This window comes from Nilaparvata lugens, chromosome 5 (assembly GCF_014356525.2).
Source record: "Nilaparvata lugens isolate BPH chromosome 5, ASM1435652v1, whole genome shotgun sequence".
Taxonomy (NCBI): domain Eukaryota; kingdom Metazoa; phylum Arthropoda; class Insecta; order Hemiptera; family Delphacidae; genus Nilaparvata; species Nilaparvata lugens.
In genome coordinates this window covers 21,753,635-21,771,547 of record NC_052508.1, presented here as the reverse complement: position 1 = coordinate 21,771,547, position 17,913 = coordinate 21,753,635, and the positions used below count along the sequence as shown (strand labels likewise).

General features: G+C 37.6%; 1 protein-coding gene across 1 annotated transcript in view; it reads right to left on the bottom strand.

The window, feature by feature from the left end:
* LOC111051090 (protein O-mannosyl-transferase TMTC2) overlaps nt 1–17,053 on the bottom strand; it is a 192,319-nt gene extending 175,266 nt beyond the window's left edge. The window contains exons 1-2 of the mRNA XM_039427940.1: nt 16,739–17,053; nt 12,353–12,619 (exon numbers count right to left, since the gene is read on the bottom strand). Of these exons, the coding sequence (XP_039283874.1) occupies nt 12,353–12,457 (105 nt within the window). The 5' untranslated portion in view covers nt 12,458–12,619; nt 16,739–17,053. The remainder of the gene's footprint in view (nt 1–12,352; nt 12,620–16,738) is intronic.
* Between the last annotated feature and the right edge of the window lie 860 nt (nt 17,054–17,913).

Below are 17,913 nucleotides of genomic sequence, written 5' to 3'. Positions count from 1 at the left end.
CTTTGAGATCCTCAAAGTATCCCGGTATAAGATTGATTAATTTATGGCATATATGATCAAATTGCCTCCTACACACAGTTAGTTCCGTTCCTGGTACAGGAAAAATGGTAGGCGAACGAAAACTGTACTTTTTTACGTGAGCTGTGAACAGATTTCTATTTTTATTCAGATTCACAATTGAATTCTTTACAAAAATTTGTCAATTTTGTACTTTATTAAGTACTTTGAACTCGCTATATAATAGAGAGGTGGGGTAGCGTGTTTGTTTGCCAAGTGCAGCCCTGATAATGTGTCACTGGATCACTTCTATGTTTCTGAAATGGGTCCCCATACTCTTATCCCATATTGGAAGATGGCCTGAGCATAAGCAAAGTATACCATTTTAATGATTTTGATTTCGCTTAACTTGTTCAATTTATAAAATTTATGAATGATATATTTCATTTTGCTACAGGTGTTGTTAATGTGGATATTCTATTTTAAATATTCATCCAGATATACTCCCAATTATGAACTGTCTTGTGCGTAAGAATTCTCTTCGTTGTGATTACGATGATTAGAGGTAGACGTGGACTGACATTGGTCTGATTAAGTGATTGGACGAATAGGATGTGGAGAAGAGGAGATTGAATAATTGTTATAATGGAAATTCAGTTCCGAACTCTTCAGACTGGTAACTGAATTATTGAAGCCTGCGGTCAAAATCACGACTTTGGAGTACAGACAACACACTAGTTTGTCAGGCCTGGCCAGTTTGTTCAATTTGTAACAATGTTTCCGATTATATCAGAGTGTTGGTTTGGTTATCTCCGGTTTTCTGGCTACAGCGGCAGCCAAAGTCAAAGCCTGAGCCGCTCTACGTTATCATGTCCGAAACTTTGTTCAATGCTCGACCACTGGTGGCGAGGGTGGCCCCCGAGGATCGAGTTAATATCGCAGAATATTTGCTAAGCACTGATGCCGGGGTGCTAAAGCTGTAACATACTCTACTAAGCTCGGTTGCAAGTAGTGGAGAGAGAATCGAGTGTGCAGATTTGCTTTGGGGGAAACTGTTGGTGAGGGAAAGGGTGTGAGCAGTTTATCAAACACGGCGAGCCGGATTAGAGCGCCAGCTAATTCCCAGCCGTTTGGGACGGTTTAACAGCAGTGCAGGGAATAGGGTCGTCGAATGTATAATTTACTAAACTAGCTGGTCACAGGACCAGCGCACACGGACACCGAGCTTTGGCCCCGGCGTTAATATTAACGTTTAGCGGGTTCGATGCTGGGGTGAGGCCAAGCGCCTCCGGCCACCATACGATGCACCTTCTCCATCTGAAACATTCAGCGACTCGTAATGGAATATTTGATTCGATAAGAGCGTGGCTGCAGTTCGATTCGTCTTCTCGCCAAAGTGCTTGTGGTTGACTTCTCAACTGCAAAAGGTGTTTATTGTCCCGTTCCAATCATTCAACATCTGTGGTAGGTTGCCTGAAAACTCTTCAGGAACTAAATCTGGAGGCTGGAATGTTAGTTGCACGAGTACTCATTTACTTATCGAATCCATTTGGAATCAAATGAAGATAAATTATTATCAATCAAATGAAGATAAATTATTATCAATATTCTTATACTAGATAAGTTTACAGTTATATCACTTCAGACATCTACTGAACGGTTATCAAGAGCGAGCAAATACGTAATCAGTGGTTCATGTCTCCTCTTGTTGAGGATTCGATGAAGCATTGAGTTTGTTTGACAAGCTTAGGTGGAATAATTTCGCTTTTTGATTTAATTAGTCTATATTATTCTCTCCGGATGATAATAACTTTGTGATTGACAAAAATCGTCGTTGAAGATTTTTTCGCGTCACGTAATTCTGCATCGACTACACAACACCACAATAATTGCCAATTACAAGCCAAGAAATAGCATGAAACCTTGTCCCCGAATAATTGACAATGAATACTTGAAGTTGGTATGCGTATACTGTAAAATTGTATGCGTAGGGATTAGTAAAGTTTGTGCCCACGATTGTGTAACTATGATGAATTTATAATTTGTTATCATTTTACAATAAATAGATTAATTGCTGTATAGTAGAAATAGTAGAAATTGCTGAATAGCTCCAAGAAACAAATTTAATTGAAAAATATATTCTTACTTGAAAAGTGTATTCATTGGAATTTCTATTATTATAACAGCTTTCATGAAAATAATGTAGTTATCAATCTCATGGAAGAAGGCTTGAGGTTGAGTTAACAGTGAATTTCGCTTTAAGTCAGCTACAAAATAAATATACTTGAAAGTGAAAAGAAGTGCTATTCGGTTGAAATTACTAGAAAATGATTTCTGCTTCCCCCTTAATACAATCACAATTTCCATCATCAATAAAACAATGTCAGCCAGGATCAGGAAAACTATTTTTGTCTTCGCATTGAAAACAATATTATTCAATCTATAGTGAAATGTTGTTATCCCCAACAAGATTGTGTCTGTTACAAGAGATACCGAAAGAGTAATGTTAAAATTTCATGCACAATAATTCAAAGTATCGCTTTCACAAAACACAGAATTGAAAACAATGGTATGAAAATGAGAATAGAAAGTTGAAGCTTGTATACGGTTCAATAAATTTCTTCCTCCCACTGTTTACTGACTAGTTTGTAGAAGCAATTCAAGTCAATTCTTTTCTTTGACATTTTTTTGTTCAATCCTCGTTGATAATCAAATTTTATGAAACTCAAATTGGACATATTTACATGATCTTTTATATTTTATATAACTTGAATAGCGTGGCACATCCATAAATACTCGTACAGCATGGAGCGTGTAGTGAGGAGTGCGGAATGAAAGACATTAAGCGTCCTTACGGGACTCAACATCGATGCTGTTATTTCCACGTCATTACAGGCGACAACCCTTCCCCTTCCCGGCCCTCACCATCACCACCAAACACACCGACACCAAATCGGTTGCCGAGGATAGATACCTGTTTGCTGCGCATACAACCCATTTAGCCCTGCCGTGGGCCTGCTGACTTCCCCCCCCCCAAAGCCACACAATTCAACCCCCTCACCACCCTTGGGCCCCATCAAACCAGCATCCTCTCGTGCACCCCTCGATTTCCCACCACTACCACCGGAAGAAGCATCTCACGGCACACGATACTTTATTCACCCTCCTGAGAACGAGATATGAAAGTACGACGCAACAGTAAATAACTGCTAATCTGGCCGATATCACAGACAATCGGCTTTCCCCTCCTCCCCCTCACCATCAGGGCTAGTACGCTCCACGAAATTCAATCAGCCACGACAGAACATCCCGCCAAAAAATTTATGAAGCCATGAGATTCTACTTATCGATTTTCCCAGTCAACTTCTTCCTACAGACTTCGCCCATTTGCATTCAGAAAGCGTGCGTCTTTTCCAAACTCGGAAAATATTGTCGTAGAGAAGCTTGTTTCTTAAAAAATTGGCATTGCGTGCCTGGTGTTTGCTCCAAAGAAATTGGATCGAACAAAGGAGGCGGCTCTTTGTTGTTTCACTTGTATTATAATAGCTTAGCGAGGATCCTTCCAACGACCTCCTATAAGAAATACTTGTCAATCCATTATAGAATGATAGAGATAGGATTGAATATATTAGATTTCTGTCAATTCCATATTGATATAAAATAAAACTAGATATTTGACTTATGATGCATGATTTAGAACTTCCTTGACGAACCGAGAAGAATGAACTTTAGTACGATGAGACCCGAGCTCTGTGTCAAAAGTGATTACTGTTTGAATCCTTGAGGTGTCCTCATGCACGCCTCTCCACTAAGAAATACTGAAATCAAGTGCATCTGAAGGGCGATTTTTATAGAACATGATCTCATGAACGTATATCATTGTGCGAATTATCAATGTGAGGACAATGTAGTGAGTGATAATGATTGAAGTTACACATTAGGTGTTTTAGGCAATACAAGGAGCATTGTTGTCAGGTTTACCTACAAATCTATATGAGATAGAGAGCTATAATTGATCCCAGATTGAAGAGCACAAAATAACGCCCAGTGGGATTTCGAATTGAATATCTAAATGACTTGATTGACGGTGTTGTACTGGCTACTGATACTGTTAATACTGTTTTTAACTGTTGATACTGATAATAATGATACTGTTCAGTAGCAGTTCAGTAGCTTTTTGAGTAGCTGAAGAGCATTTATATCATTCCGATAAAACTCTATGTGAGAGCATGCGACGCAACAAAATGTATTCAACTTATCACCACCGTCATGTCTATTTTAAATTCACTGCCAATCAAAATATCCACTCTACTCTTACAAATCAGAATGATAGCTCCAACTTTATTCTACATCATGGATTCGAACCTCATCGCCCACTCGCATTGAAATTTCCATTCACTTGAATTCAATAGCCTGGAAAAAGCAACAGATCAGCGTGTTACAAGTGATATAAATTTGCAGATGAGCTCTCGACAGTGCAATGCATTGCACAGCAACACTGTAGTTGCACTGTGGGGAATTTCGATCGGCGTATTACGTTCATAATATTCATGGGAATATTGTATTTTAGCATGTGTGTCTGCCAAGGCCTGTATGCGGCATTGTAAGCAGACGACTATAAATGCACGTCATGACTTGCCGTAATAATAATTGTGTGTCGACCTAGATCGCTGGAGCGCTGGCTGCTCCTCGATGCATTTAAATGATTGAGCAGCGCCGGCCACCATAATTAATGTCGAGTATTCGATAATGGAGGGATGTAAACATGGTTGATACAACCTGTGTACGGTGTCAGCGCTACCTATTGTATTGGCTAATACACTAGTCGCTATCCCACTACTCTCTATCACATAATCTATGGCTCTCCTTGCGCCGATTCCTGTTCTATGATCTGTTGTTCCTGTATGTGTGTGTGTATGTCATATAACATTATGCCTGTTCTGTGTGCCGTACATGTCCTACAACATTATATCATACGTGTAGATGTCCGACATTAATTTCGTATGTGTTTGTAGCGATTATTCGTGTCCTGTTACATTATGTTGTTGGTGGATGTGTGTCATATACATCTCGTTTGTTGAAGTGTTGCAGGAGATGATTGCGTGGATCAGATCATGAGGGTATCTATTGTTCGTTTTTATTATTATTAAGATAGTTTATTATTGTTATTCTGTCATCATAATTGTCAATTCATAGTGTTCAATGATCTTCCTTGGATATTGAAGATCTGAATATTTAGTGTTTTGACCAAAACTATCAAGCTCTTTAGTATCATTTTTATACAATATTCTGCTCACGAGTTATGAACGTTTACACTTTTGATGTTTCACTCGTGACTGGATAGAGGTTCCAGAGTTTTTTTTTCAAGCTATTCAATTATCTGAATGCCTGCTTCCAAGCCAATCCAATCAATAATGTCAACCGATTATTTAATAATCAACATGATATTGCTTCCCGTATTGAATATTCATCTCATCTCGGGAGCAGTTGGGAAATTTATTCGAAAAATCCAATCAAGAACGCAGGCAGAAGTACTAATTATTATGAAAGTGTATTACTAGGCCATTAAAAATGTGACTGGAGAGACGTAGAAGAATTGAGCCGAGAGAAAAGCATGTAGATCATTCGTTTAATTAAGGGATGGCAAGAGAGAAGTACTCGAAGCCAGGCCGGAATAGGGGTGACAAGAGGGGGGAGCAGGCGACAGATTAATTAGCCCCGTTATCGACTGCATGCCGCGCGCTGCGAGATATCGAGAGTAATCTGGAAGGATGCCAAAAATGAGAGGGGGTGTTTGATACCCCCACAAGCTCCCCTTCCCATTACGTGACGCGCAGCTCCAACCGGCGAGGAACATATAATCGATTTCGACATTGGAGAGTCGGAGCAGAACCGCTGAAACAGTTGATTTCAAACGGGACGCAAACCGTGACCGAAACCGATTGGCTCTCCGATCGACCGTTTCTTGTTCGACTGGTAACATTCTATCGATGCCAATTGAAACGGACAAGCCGTAGCCAAGTGAAAAACTGAACAACCACCATTGGCCAACTCATTTTCCAGCAAGCCGTCTCTGAATAAAAGATAAGTGAGAAATTGGCAATGGAATCGTGAAATGATGAAACAGTCCATCTCTCAATTTCCGGATTTTGCTGGTCCAAATTGAAATATTACTAATCTGCTTGTCATTTATTGAGATGATAAACGCATCACTGAAACAGCATACAATTTTCGCACAATATTGTTAATGCCTTTTTGAAACTGAATTCTCTGAATCTAGCCCCTGCATTTTATATCCCTGCCTGAAAATCTATCTACAATATTTGATGAGTGGCTGGACAAGAACCGTATCCAACTGCACAGATTAGATGAGTCAAATGAATCGTGCTTACGGTTCTCCTGTTGGAAAGAAGTGGTTGCGCAAGGTCAGCTCAAATAAGGGGAACTTATGATTAAAAAAATCACTCACTTGTGTTTCTAAATTAAATTGTGGATTCATACATCACCCATCACCAATCCCACAAATCTGAAGTTCATGCGGCATACTTATAAAAAATGTGTTCTAGCGACTTACGAGACTCTCGTGACTCGTGACTCTAGTGAGGAGCCACAGAGTGCTCAGAGTCACAGAATTAACGTTTGCATTGAACGATTTTTGTCGCTCATCTTCTACTAGCCAAACAATAATAATTATCAATGAAATCGCTCTGACGCTGAAATCAGCCATCAGTATATCTACAAATCTATTATAGTTGAAAAAACTTGTTTCAAGCCTGTATTTTCCCATGATAATGACGATCAAAAGCCTCTCTGAACAGTGAAGCTTGAAAAACTGAAGCAGTAGCAAACAATTCAGGATGGTGTACAAGGAATCATTAGTCTGCATTGAATAGTAGTTTTATGCATTTATTTGCATTTGGTATTCCCGATGTTCTTATTCCTTGTTTATCTGATGAGAAGATTGCTGCATACTGGATTTATTCAACCTGTTAACAGGAATCAGGTATGATCAACCTTTCACGTTTGTCGATAGAAGACTTGTTGATTGAACATCGACCTTTTCGAAAAAGCTTGTCCTCTTGCTACTTTGTTCTAATGTTAAATAAATTTCCCAGAGTTATAGAGTTATTATAGGAATTTGAATGCCCATCGCTCACATACGAGGAAAACACCCCTGTTCTTATTAACAAGAGTTGGGAGAGCAGCTGGAACTTTATATGGGAGGATAGAATGAGAGCGAATTAATTTCAGAGGTCATTCAATAGGAAGAGTAGTAAAGAGTTGAGAGACTTGGCATGTGTGACTGCTGCCAAGACAGAGGACTCACTGAACAAGATTGTGTGACAGGACTTGGAACACCGGAAATAGACGAGAAGGAGGTCTAGAGCTCTCTTCTCAGCAAAGGAAATTAGAGGGACAGATAGATGTCGGGACATGGAAGGAACTAAATTTAAAGGGAAAGAAGAGGAGCGAGGAGACATGCCAAAGATATAGTGGGGAGGGGAAATTGGAAAACTTTAACCATCCAAAACACGGCTTCTCTGTCTTCTCATCTAACGAGTGCTAAATCACCCAAAACAGACACGTTCAGTATTTTTTGTAACTGTCAAAGCACATGGACGTAACACCAGCGTGTAGAGAATTCGAAATTTTCCACAGTAATTTGGGTCCTACAGGCATTGGGTACTTGATGCATTCAAAGCGATAACTGACCATTACTTAATCATTTCTCATTCAAGGTATGGCGACTTGACGACATTCAACTCCGTTTTTAGCAGTTTATTGATTGCTCTTCATTTTCTACATTCATCATTTCTCATTGATGGGAAACTTGAACTCGACATTCAGAATCCACCTCGATTACTTCTTACTCACTGATCTTGAAAAAATTAGTGATAATGCATCTGATTGTGCATTCCATGCGCATTTTCCGAAAATGTGAACAATACTGTGTACTGACATTCTATCAAGTTCACAATGTTATAACGTTCCAGAGATTGTTCTCAACTTCTATTGGAACTTCTCATCAAAATTTATGTATAGATCTCAATCCCCAACTCAAGTCCCAAACTCAATTCTCAATTCGATAAGTCATAAACAGTAACCCTATCAAATATTTTCACGGGGAATTTTACAAGGCAAGGACAATAGTTGAGTAGATGAGAAAGAAACCACTTTGAAATATTAGAGAACGGACTCATTTACAAAGTGCATGAGATGTCCAATAGAGGAGAGACATCCATTAGAATGAAAGCTATATTATTTACTACTTCCCATAGGAGAGTCGGAAACTTCAGTGTGCGTCCATTAACACGATAATTTGGAGTGAAAGAAGTCAATTACTGAGATGAGTTTGGAGATAAGAACAAAATAAACGGCCTATCACTCTCCTGCTAATGTTATTGGTTCCATTTGGGTTGACTACTGCGAGACAACAGCTCTTACATCAAGAAATTGATTCCCTTGAATATAGACACAACTTCTGTGTCGACAATATCAAATATCGGGACACCGAGCTTCGCTCCGAAGTACAAAATCATAGAAGCATATTCGTCTATAATTATTCATTGATGAACAGAACACAATTCTTCAAAATGATTGGGGAAGGACTAACAGACACAGTCCACAACTGTTCCTTCCCCGAATTTTGATTTATAGACTATGGTCCAAAAAGTAGGTTTTGTTACACTTGAATTCAAATCCAATTTTTAGTCCAAACATTTGAAAACAGAGAAGTTCAAATTTAGATAGCTTACAAACCAAATTGGATAACAAATAACAAAATATAAAGTGTTATATTCATATAACACTTAAAACTGTAAAATAATGATTATCTTTGGAAATTTTATACACTTCAATTTAGAATGATAAACTATATGTCTGCTACAACATTTGTTTAAATATATAAATGAAAAAATAATGGACCTTGAATAAAATCATATCGTTGGTCATGTCAACAAATCAAATATTTTGATCAAGTCGATTAAAATTTCTTGCCAGATAATATTTTTCGTGAGATAAGCTGATTGCAATAGTTCAACAGCTTAACATAATAATTCTGTCTCACTCCCACACACGCACTCGCATCTTCCATCAGCGACAGACGACGAAAGTCTCAGGTTTTTTTCAAAGGATGAATAATTAATTATTATGCTTTTCATGTCTTCCAGCGATTTTTCCCAGGAATGAGACCATGTGCAATCGAATTTTTATATCAAGAACCTCCTATGTTTCAAATTTCATAAAAATAGTTAGAGTCGTTTTCGAGTTCCATTGGACATAAATAAATACCCAAATCTATATATATAAAAGCGAAATGGCACTCACTCACTGAATGACTGACTGACTCACTCACTCTCTCACTCACTCACTCGAAGAACTAAAAATCTACCGGACCAAATATTTTCACGGGGAATTTTACAAGGCAAGGACAATAGTTGAGTAGATGAGAAAGAAACCACTTTGAAATATTAGAGAACGGACTCATTTACAAAGTGCATGAGATGTCCAATAGAGGAGAGACATCCATTAGAATGAAAGCTATATTATTTACTACTTCCCATAGGAGAGTCGGAAACTTCAGTGTGCGTCCATTAACACGATAATTTGGAGTGAAAGAAGTCAATTACTGAGATGAGTTTGGAGATAAGAACAAAATAAACGGCCTATCACTCTCCTGCTAATGTTATTGGTTCCATTTGGGTTGACTACTGCGAGACAACAGCTCTTACATCAAGAAATTGATTCCCTTGAATATAGACACAACTTCTGTGTCGACAATATCAAATATCGGGACACCGAGCTTCGCTCCGAAGTACAAAATCATAGAAGCATATTCGTCTATAATTATTCATTGATGAACAGAACACAATTCTTCAAAATGATTGGGGAAGGACTAACAGACACAGTCCACAACTGTTCCTTCCCCGAATTTTGATTTATAGACTATGGTCCAAAAAGTAGGTTTTGTTACACTTGAATTCAAATCCAATTTTTAGTCCAAACATTTGAAAACAGAGAAGTTCAAATTTAGATAGCTTACAAACCAAATTGGATAACAAATAACAAAATATAAAGTGTTATATTCATATAACACTTAAAACTGTAAAATAATGATTATCTTTGGAAATTTTATACACTTCAATTTAGAATGATAAACTATATGTCTGCTACAACATTTGTTTAAATATATAAATGAAAAAATAATGGACCTTGAATAAAATCATATCGTTGGTCATGTCAACAAATCAAATATTTTGATCAAGTCGATTAAAATTTCTTGCCAGATAATATTTTTCGTGAGATAAGCTGATTGCAATAGTTCAACAGCTTAACATAATAATTCTGTCTCACTCCCACACACGCACTCGCATCTTCCATCAGCGACAGACGACGAAAGTCTCAGGTTTTTTTCAAAGGATGAATAATTAATTATTATGCTTTTCATGTCTTCCAGCGATTTTTCCCAGGAATGAGACCATGTGCAATCGAATTTTTATATCAAGAACCTCCTATGTTTCAAATTTCATAAAAATCGTTAGAGTCGTTTTCGAGATCCATTGGACATAAATAAATACCCAAATCTATATATATAAAAGCGAAATGGCACTCACTCACTGAATGACTGACTGACTCACTCACTCTCTCACTCACTCACTCGAAGAACTAAAAATCTACCGGACCAAAAACGTTCAAATTTGGTAGGTATGTTCAGTTGGCCCTTCAGAGGCGCACTAAGAACGGATTTGGAAAAATTCCCAAAATCTGCATTTTTCCAGCGTTTTTTAGCGCTTTCTCAGTTTTATCGAGAACAAATGAACAGAAAATGTTCAAATTCAGTACAGAAGCTCAGCTAGGGTGTAATAATGTTGTGTTAGGAGGAATTTGCAGTAACGTCAAAGATACGCCCAAAATTAGCGTTTTTACAGCGTTTTTTTTCTTGCTTTTTCTCAGATTTATCGAGAACAAATTAACAGAAATTGTTCAAATTTAGTACAGAAGCTAAGCTAGGGTGTAATAATGTTGTGTCAGAATGAATTTGAAATAACGCCAGAGATAGCGCCCAAAATTAGCGTTTTTTGCGTTTTCTCAGTTCTTTCATCAAGTAATAGACAGAAAATGTCCAAATTTTAGACAGAGTTTTAGGTAGGGTCTAAAAATGTTGTGATGAGGTGACTTTAATATTTCATCAAAGATACGCCCAAAATCAGCGTTTTTCTCAGCTTTTCTGCGTTTTCTCAGTACTTTGACTTTCTGATGGAATGAAGGATGCTCAAATGAAAAATGCAGGCGAGCGAAACGAGCCCGCTGATCTTATTTCTGGACGAGCCAGTCGGGGGTTCAGGGGGCAGAGCCCCCTGGCTAGACGGATATGGCGAGCGAAGCGAGCCTCACGGCTATGGAGAGCGAAGCGAGCCTGACGGCTAGTACATAAATATAAACAGAAATTGCTCGCTTAATATAAGAGGATTGATATTTATAAAATCACTTCACTTGTATGGGCTACTTTATTAAAATTCATAAAAATAAACTTGAAGTACTCTTTTTATTTAAAATATTTAAAACTTTTAAACATTACAACAACTAGGTCGAAAGTAGATGTTGAAATGTTTTAAATTCTTCAAATGTTTCAAGTGTAAAGGGTATTTCATGTTTTCATTAATTTCAATTAATTCATCTACAGAAAAGTGATTATCCACTTCCAAATCTTCACATAATAGCCTTGATTAGGCTCAAATATTATTATTTTAATTTTTTGCTGAAAGTGATATCAGGATCAGCATAATAAGCTCCAGGCTTGTGCGTGGTAAAGGGTGATGATGAGAGATGAGATGAGTGGGCCTACATCTTCAGGTGACCTCCAAACCACCAGCAAAGCGATTTTTCAACTAATGATTCATGTTTCGAGGTTCCGAATACCTCAAGAAATAATCACCCGTCTCAATAAGAGTAGCAGGCGCATGAATCTAAAAGTACCAGAGCAGTAGCTTTTAACTTTAACGCAACCACGAGGCCAACCGCTTCCCATAGCGGCTATGAAGTAATTGATCCAAATTTCTCATCATTTCAACTCCTCTATGATTATTAAAAAAATTTGATATGATTATTCATAGCTCATCAGTCCTCTGATGAATGACTTCGCCTATTGCAGCAATTTCATTTTGTTCCAGTGGAATCATTGAATCGGACTGTATCATTACAACATCATCTACTGTATCACATCATCATCAGATAATACTGGGGAAGTATACGCTATTAATAACTAACTGATCTATGAGTTATGAAGACAAAAATGCTTTATTATAATTATCAAAACGAATGGTATTTGTTTGAAATTGAAAATATCAAGCCTGACCTTGGATGGTACTCTCCTAGAACGCAGAACATCATAGAGGGCACAAGTTCCTATGGCAGTGATGCCGGTTTCCTTGCTGAGCATGGCAGCGGCGGCGAGCGCCATGGACGCGGCAAAGCTGGTCCACACGCGGCTCTGGTCGACGCACGGCGACTGCGCGTCGCGACACGACACGTGTTTCGCATAGCACAAGAAAGACAGCAGGAAGCAGACGCATGCCAACACGTCTGCTCTGCCCACGACTCCGGCTACCGCCTCTGTGTGGATCTGCAAACACAGTGGCACATTATTAGCACATTATAGAACAGTGACGAATATTATTAATTAAGAATTACAGTGACTTTGTACGCAGACATACCAGTGACTCAATATGTGGGTGGAAATTCTACAGAGAATTAAAACCTGGCATACAAGTTATTGTGTAATACCTGAATTAACTCAATCATTTAGACATTTCTATTCGATAGAAGGATTGATATTGTTCATTCATTTCTATTCAATTATTGGTTATCATTTGGAAATGGAAATTCAGAAAATACACTGAATTTAGTTATTATCTATGACTATGACTTGAAATTGGTCATTCTTTATGGAGAATATATGGAGTTTCTCTGAAATATCACTGTGATAGAAATGCGAAAACATTTCAATGAACTATTGTAACAAATAAGCTTTTTTGTTATTTGAATTCCTATTAATGAATTGTGCGAGAAATATACCCTGATGCATATGCACAACAGGCAACAGTGAATGACAAGCTTAAATTTAGTCCGTCGCCATAAATTTACTCCAGCTAGAAACAGATAAAGAGATGCTGAAATATATAAGGGATGTTGTGAAATTTCTCCATATTGAGATGGAATAAAAGAGATGTTGTCAGTTTCACATAACTTTTTTAAAAACAGAAATATAGTTTCAGTTCACTTGAAAGGTATTGTGTCTAATGAAAAAATACCACCGATGATGACGCCTCAAATCCATTGAATCTTCAGTTAAAATTAAAAAAAATATGTGAAACTGACAATATCTCTTACATTTTACTCGAATTTAGACATAGCTTAATCGATTTCTTATACCATTCATTCCATAAGAAGTGCACAAAAAGCTATGTTAAAATTTAAAACACAACTCATTGTTGATTTCACTGGAATGATTCAATTTTCCATAACAGATAATGATTCCTTGGTAATTTGAAAATGCGTTCTATTTCACTGGAATAGTTTCATGAAACCATTCTAGTGACATCAAATTCTTATTTGAATCCAAATTGCTTCCTCTGTAACTCTCTAACAATGTGTGATACCTGAATTAACTCAATAATTAAGACATTTCTATTCGATGGAAGGATTGATATTGTTTATTCATTTCTATTCAATTATTTGTTTTCATTTGTCTAATCGATATTGATCAATTTCATTGGGACAACCATGATTTCATGAGAAACAGTAGTTTCATAACAATCAAATATCGAATCCTGATCAGTTGAAGGGCAGATATTCTAGGTAAATTCTTAACAAATTTGATTGCAATATTCTAAAAATTCAATTCGAAATAAAAAATCTCACTCTCTTTTACCTTCCGTTAAGTCTCTCATGGAAAGTCTTCATTTCCAATTAGTACATTTTGAATCCATTCCTTGTTCATTCTTCCTCCAGGAACTCATAACAGATCGTTCTACTTGGAACCCGATTTTTTGATCTAATTAAGCTCGACAAAAATTGAATAATTATTCTATTTCAATACAAAGCCAATACTGGTTTTGAGTTTGACTTTGCCAATAAAAAGCTAATATTGGTTTCGGGGCTTCCAAAGCCAATAATGTGAGCAATATCTCCAAGAATATTCATAAATTTATCACAATATGCGGATTATATCCCATGAATTTGCTTTTATTACATATTATTGGGGGAGCAACCTTGTTCAATGCTCAATTTCAGTAGGTGCATCTTTCAGATGAAACCTGTTTCGAACTAATGTACGTAACTTGTAGCAAATCAAAGAGATGAAGGAAGAAGCATTCCTTGAACTATATTCATTCAATTAGAGGAACAGTAATATGAAGTCTACCAGTACATTAATATACTATTCATCATATCCAAAATGTTGACCGTATAAAACTATTTAATAATGATAATAATAAAAATCTGGTATGGCGCACTCACACAACTTTCCTTGCCGTTATGAAAATTGATCACCTGACGCTAGTGTACACGCGCATCTCAAATCTACTATTCAAAGATCTGCCAGCTGGTGACAGGACAATAACACTGGAGACACACGAGGTGTGCTATCTCTTCATGGTGAATCATTTGATAGAATCAACAGTTGCTAACAGTTTGCAATTGGATAATCACATTTTCTCGAATTTCGAGTTTATTTTTGATTTTAGGTGAAAATGTTACTGAACATTAATTTTAGAGATGTTCATGCTCAATCTTTTCCACTTGGAATTTTCTGTTTAAATTGTTTCTGAAGCCTGATAATTGGAAATCCGAAATCAAACTTTGCATAGATGGGGCGGAGCTCCTGGAATTTTTACAGATATTGGACTTGTGGCAGTTGATAGAGCTTATCAATGACTATTCTAGGTACGGTATAAATTCGATCAAAATCGTTGGAGCCGTTTTCGAGAAAATCCTGTTTTTGACAACATTTTCGCCATTATATCCGCCATCTTGAATTGCATTGGATCAAAATTGTTCGTGTCGGATCCTTATAGGGGAAGGACCTTAAGTTCCAAATTTCAAGTCATTCCGTTAGTTGAGAGATGAGATATCGTGTACACAGACGCACATACACTCATACACACACACACACACACACACACATACAGACCAATACCCAAAAACCACTTTTTTGGACTCAGGAGACCTTGGAACATATAGAAAACATGAAATTGGGGTACCTTAAATTTTTTGGAAAGCAATATTTTCCTTACCTATGGTAATAGGGCAAGGAAAGTAATGAAACGTATAGAAAACATGAAATTAGGGTACCTTAAATTTTTTTGGAAAGCAATACTTTCCTTACCCATGGTAATAGGGCAAGGAAAGTAATGAAACGTATAGAAAACATGAAATTAGGGTACCTTAAATTTTTTTGGAAAGCAATACTTTCCTTACCTATGGCAATAGGGCAAGGAAAGTAAAAATTCATACCAGTAATATCCAAGAGACTATAATAATTACAGGAATGATATGGTTGTAAGAAATTACAAGAGTACGAACCCATTATGAACCTTTTTTATATATATTATTTCTTATGATTTTTTGTCATACATTTCGTCCAAAAAAATATTGGACGTTCATACACATAGCGACTTCTGGCCCACACAGCATCGTCACCCAAAGCTAGAATATCCTCGGATTGCCCAATTCCAGTACTCGAAGTACGGCAATCGGAGAACATTCTGGGTATCGTGTCTGTGTCGAGTAGGCGAGAAACCGGCGTGTGTGTGTAAGAGCGGCTATCCACTCCAACTTCAACTTGTATGCTCGTAGCACAACAATGTTCTCAACCGTTAGAGCCTTTATTCCTTGTTTTTATTAATTCAACAAAACTTCTGAACACTGTTCAAGATCCTTGAGTATTGAAAATAGGAATTTCTCCAAAACCCTTCAGATTTTATCCAGTTCTATAGTTTCCGCGTCCTATCAACCTACCTACTTTCACATTTCGTGTCACATCATTTCCATTCCGAAAGTTGAGGGTTAAGAGATAGCCTTAACTCCACCCTGTCCTCCCAGGTCAAAACACAAGCAGCAATTCTATTCTTTTTCCTTCTTGCTATTTCCGGTTTATGGCGACCATAAGTGGCAAGTTTTCCTTCAGAATACCACATTAATTAAAAATTATTGTTTTGTTATATTGTGTCTATATCAATATTGTAGTTTGTTTTGGGCTGGTCACCAACATGCACTCCACACACACACACACACACACACACACACACACACACACACACCACACACACACACACACACACACACACACACATTCATCATGTATGTTTTGTCCTCAGCGAGAGGTTTCTAACAAAATAAACAACCCAAAACAATGAATAAACCACTGTCAAATTACAAATTATATTGATAGAAAAATAGTTAAATTTCAAATAGAGCGAAAATAGCCAACAAAAAATCGGAGACAAACAAAAAGCTAACCTCAAATATTTTGCTGTGATGACGGACCAACGTATGACGTCATGTGTATCATGCATGTTCTACCGTTAGTGGCCAGCTTTACACATTGTGTTTTTGTGTGTTGTAAATGGATCGAGATTAAATTCGACCCATATCTATTGCAATTTTTCCATTGTAGTTGGTTTTTACATGTGTTCTTGTGTGTTGTGAATAAATATGAATTGCCTTGAAATGAGTAGCTCACCGGATGGGCAGCGAATAGGAGGGCAGCATAGGTGGGAGCCGAGCCGGGCAGCAGGAGCTTGGCCGTCTTGTAGACGAGGCCGGTGGCGAGCACATGCAAGAGCACGTTGACCAGGTGGTAGCCGAAGGGTCGGAAGCCACCAGCCCAGTGGTTCAGGCGGAAGGAGAGGGTGCACAGAGGCCGATAGGAGCCATGAGAGCTGGCAGATGACAGCGGGGTGCCCCAGAAGTCATCTAGCAGCAGGCTGCGAAGCGGGGTGCTCCACTGCACGTCCGGGTTGCTCAGCACTGCGCGGCTGAAAACAAACCCAAGCTAATTAGTCAATGCTATCACACAGTCAACAATCTCAACAATATTGTTTAATAGCATAATTCAAAAATATTCCTTTTGTACTGCTATTACACTACAATCTATAACAGAGTACGACGATAATATTGTTAAATGATCTCATTTAAAAGAACTCATTTATTTCGTACTGCTATTACACTATAATCTATAACAGTATGACGATAATATTGTTCAACGATCTTATTCAAAAGAACTCATTTATTTTGTACAGCTATAACACTATAATCTATAACAGTATGACGATAATATTGTTCAATGATCTCATATAATTTCACACAGAGTAAGACGACAATATTGTTCATTATATCATTTATTAGTATTCCTCGTCAATTATATTACATTCATTAGTATCTCGTTTAAGTATTCCTTTTGAACTGCTTCCATATTGCTGTATGGTTCCATACTATGCTTCTTAGTTTATTGAATCTACGTAATTGATGATTCGATTCTATGGATGGTTTCAAACCGCTTGATGGTAAACAACCATCACAGAAGCTTTGATGCTCTTATATTCTAAGTAGAATGAATATCAAGGGAAAGATAGGAACGTTGTGAGAATATTGGAGAGACGAGAAGAAAAGTTGTGAGAGACGACCGGATACATGCGAGAAAGCTAAAGAGTTTTGGAAAGCAGCCTAATGATGTGTGTCTTTAAAGTGAAACGGCACAAAAAGGATAGGTAAAGAGGACGGGTGAATGATGATCAGGGACTGAGAGAAAAAGGAAAAGAGAGGGAAAATGGAATAGTGTAGTGACACCAGTTTCTTCCATCGGTGATAGACAGGCCAAGTGCAGTGAATGGGTGCCTACACTCTACAGTCTAGCAT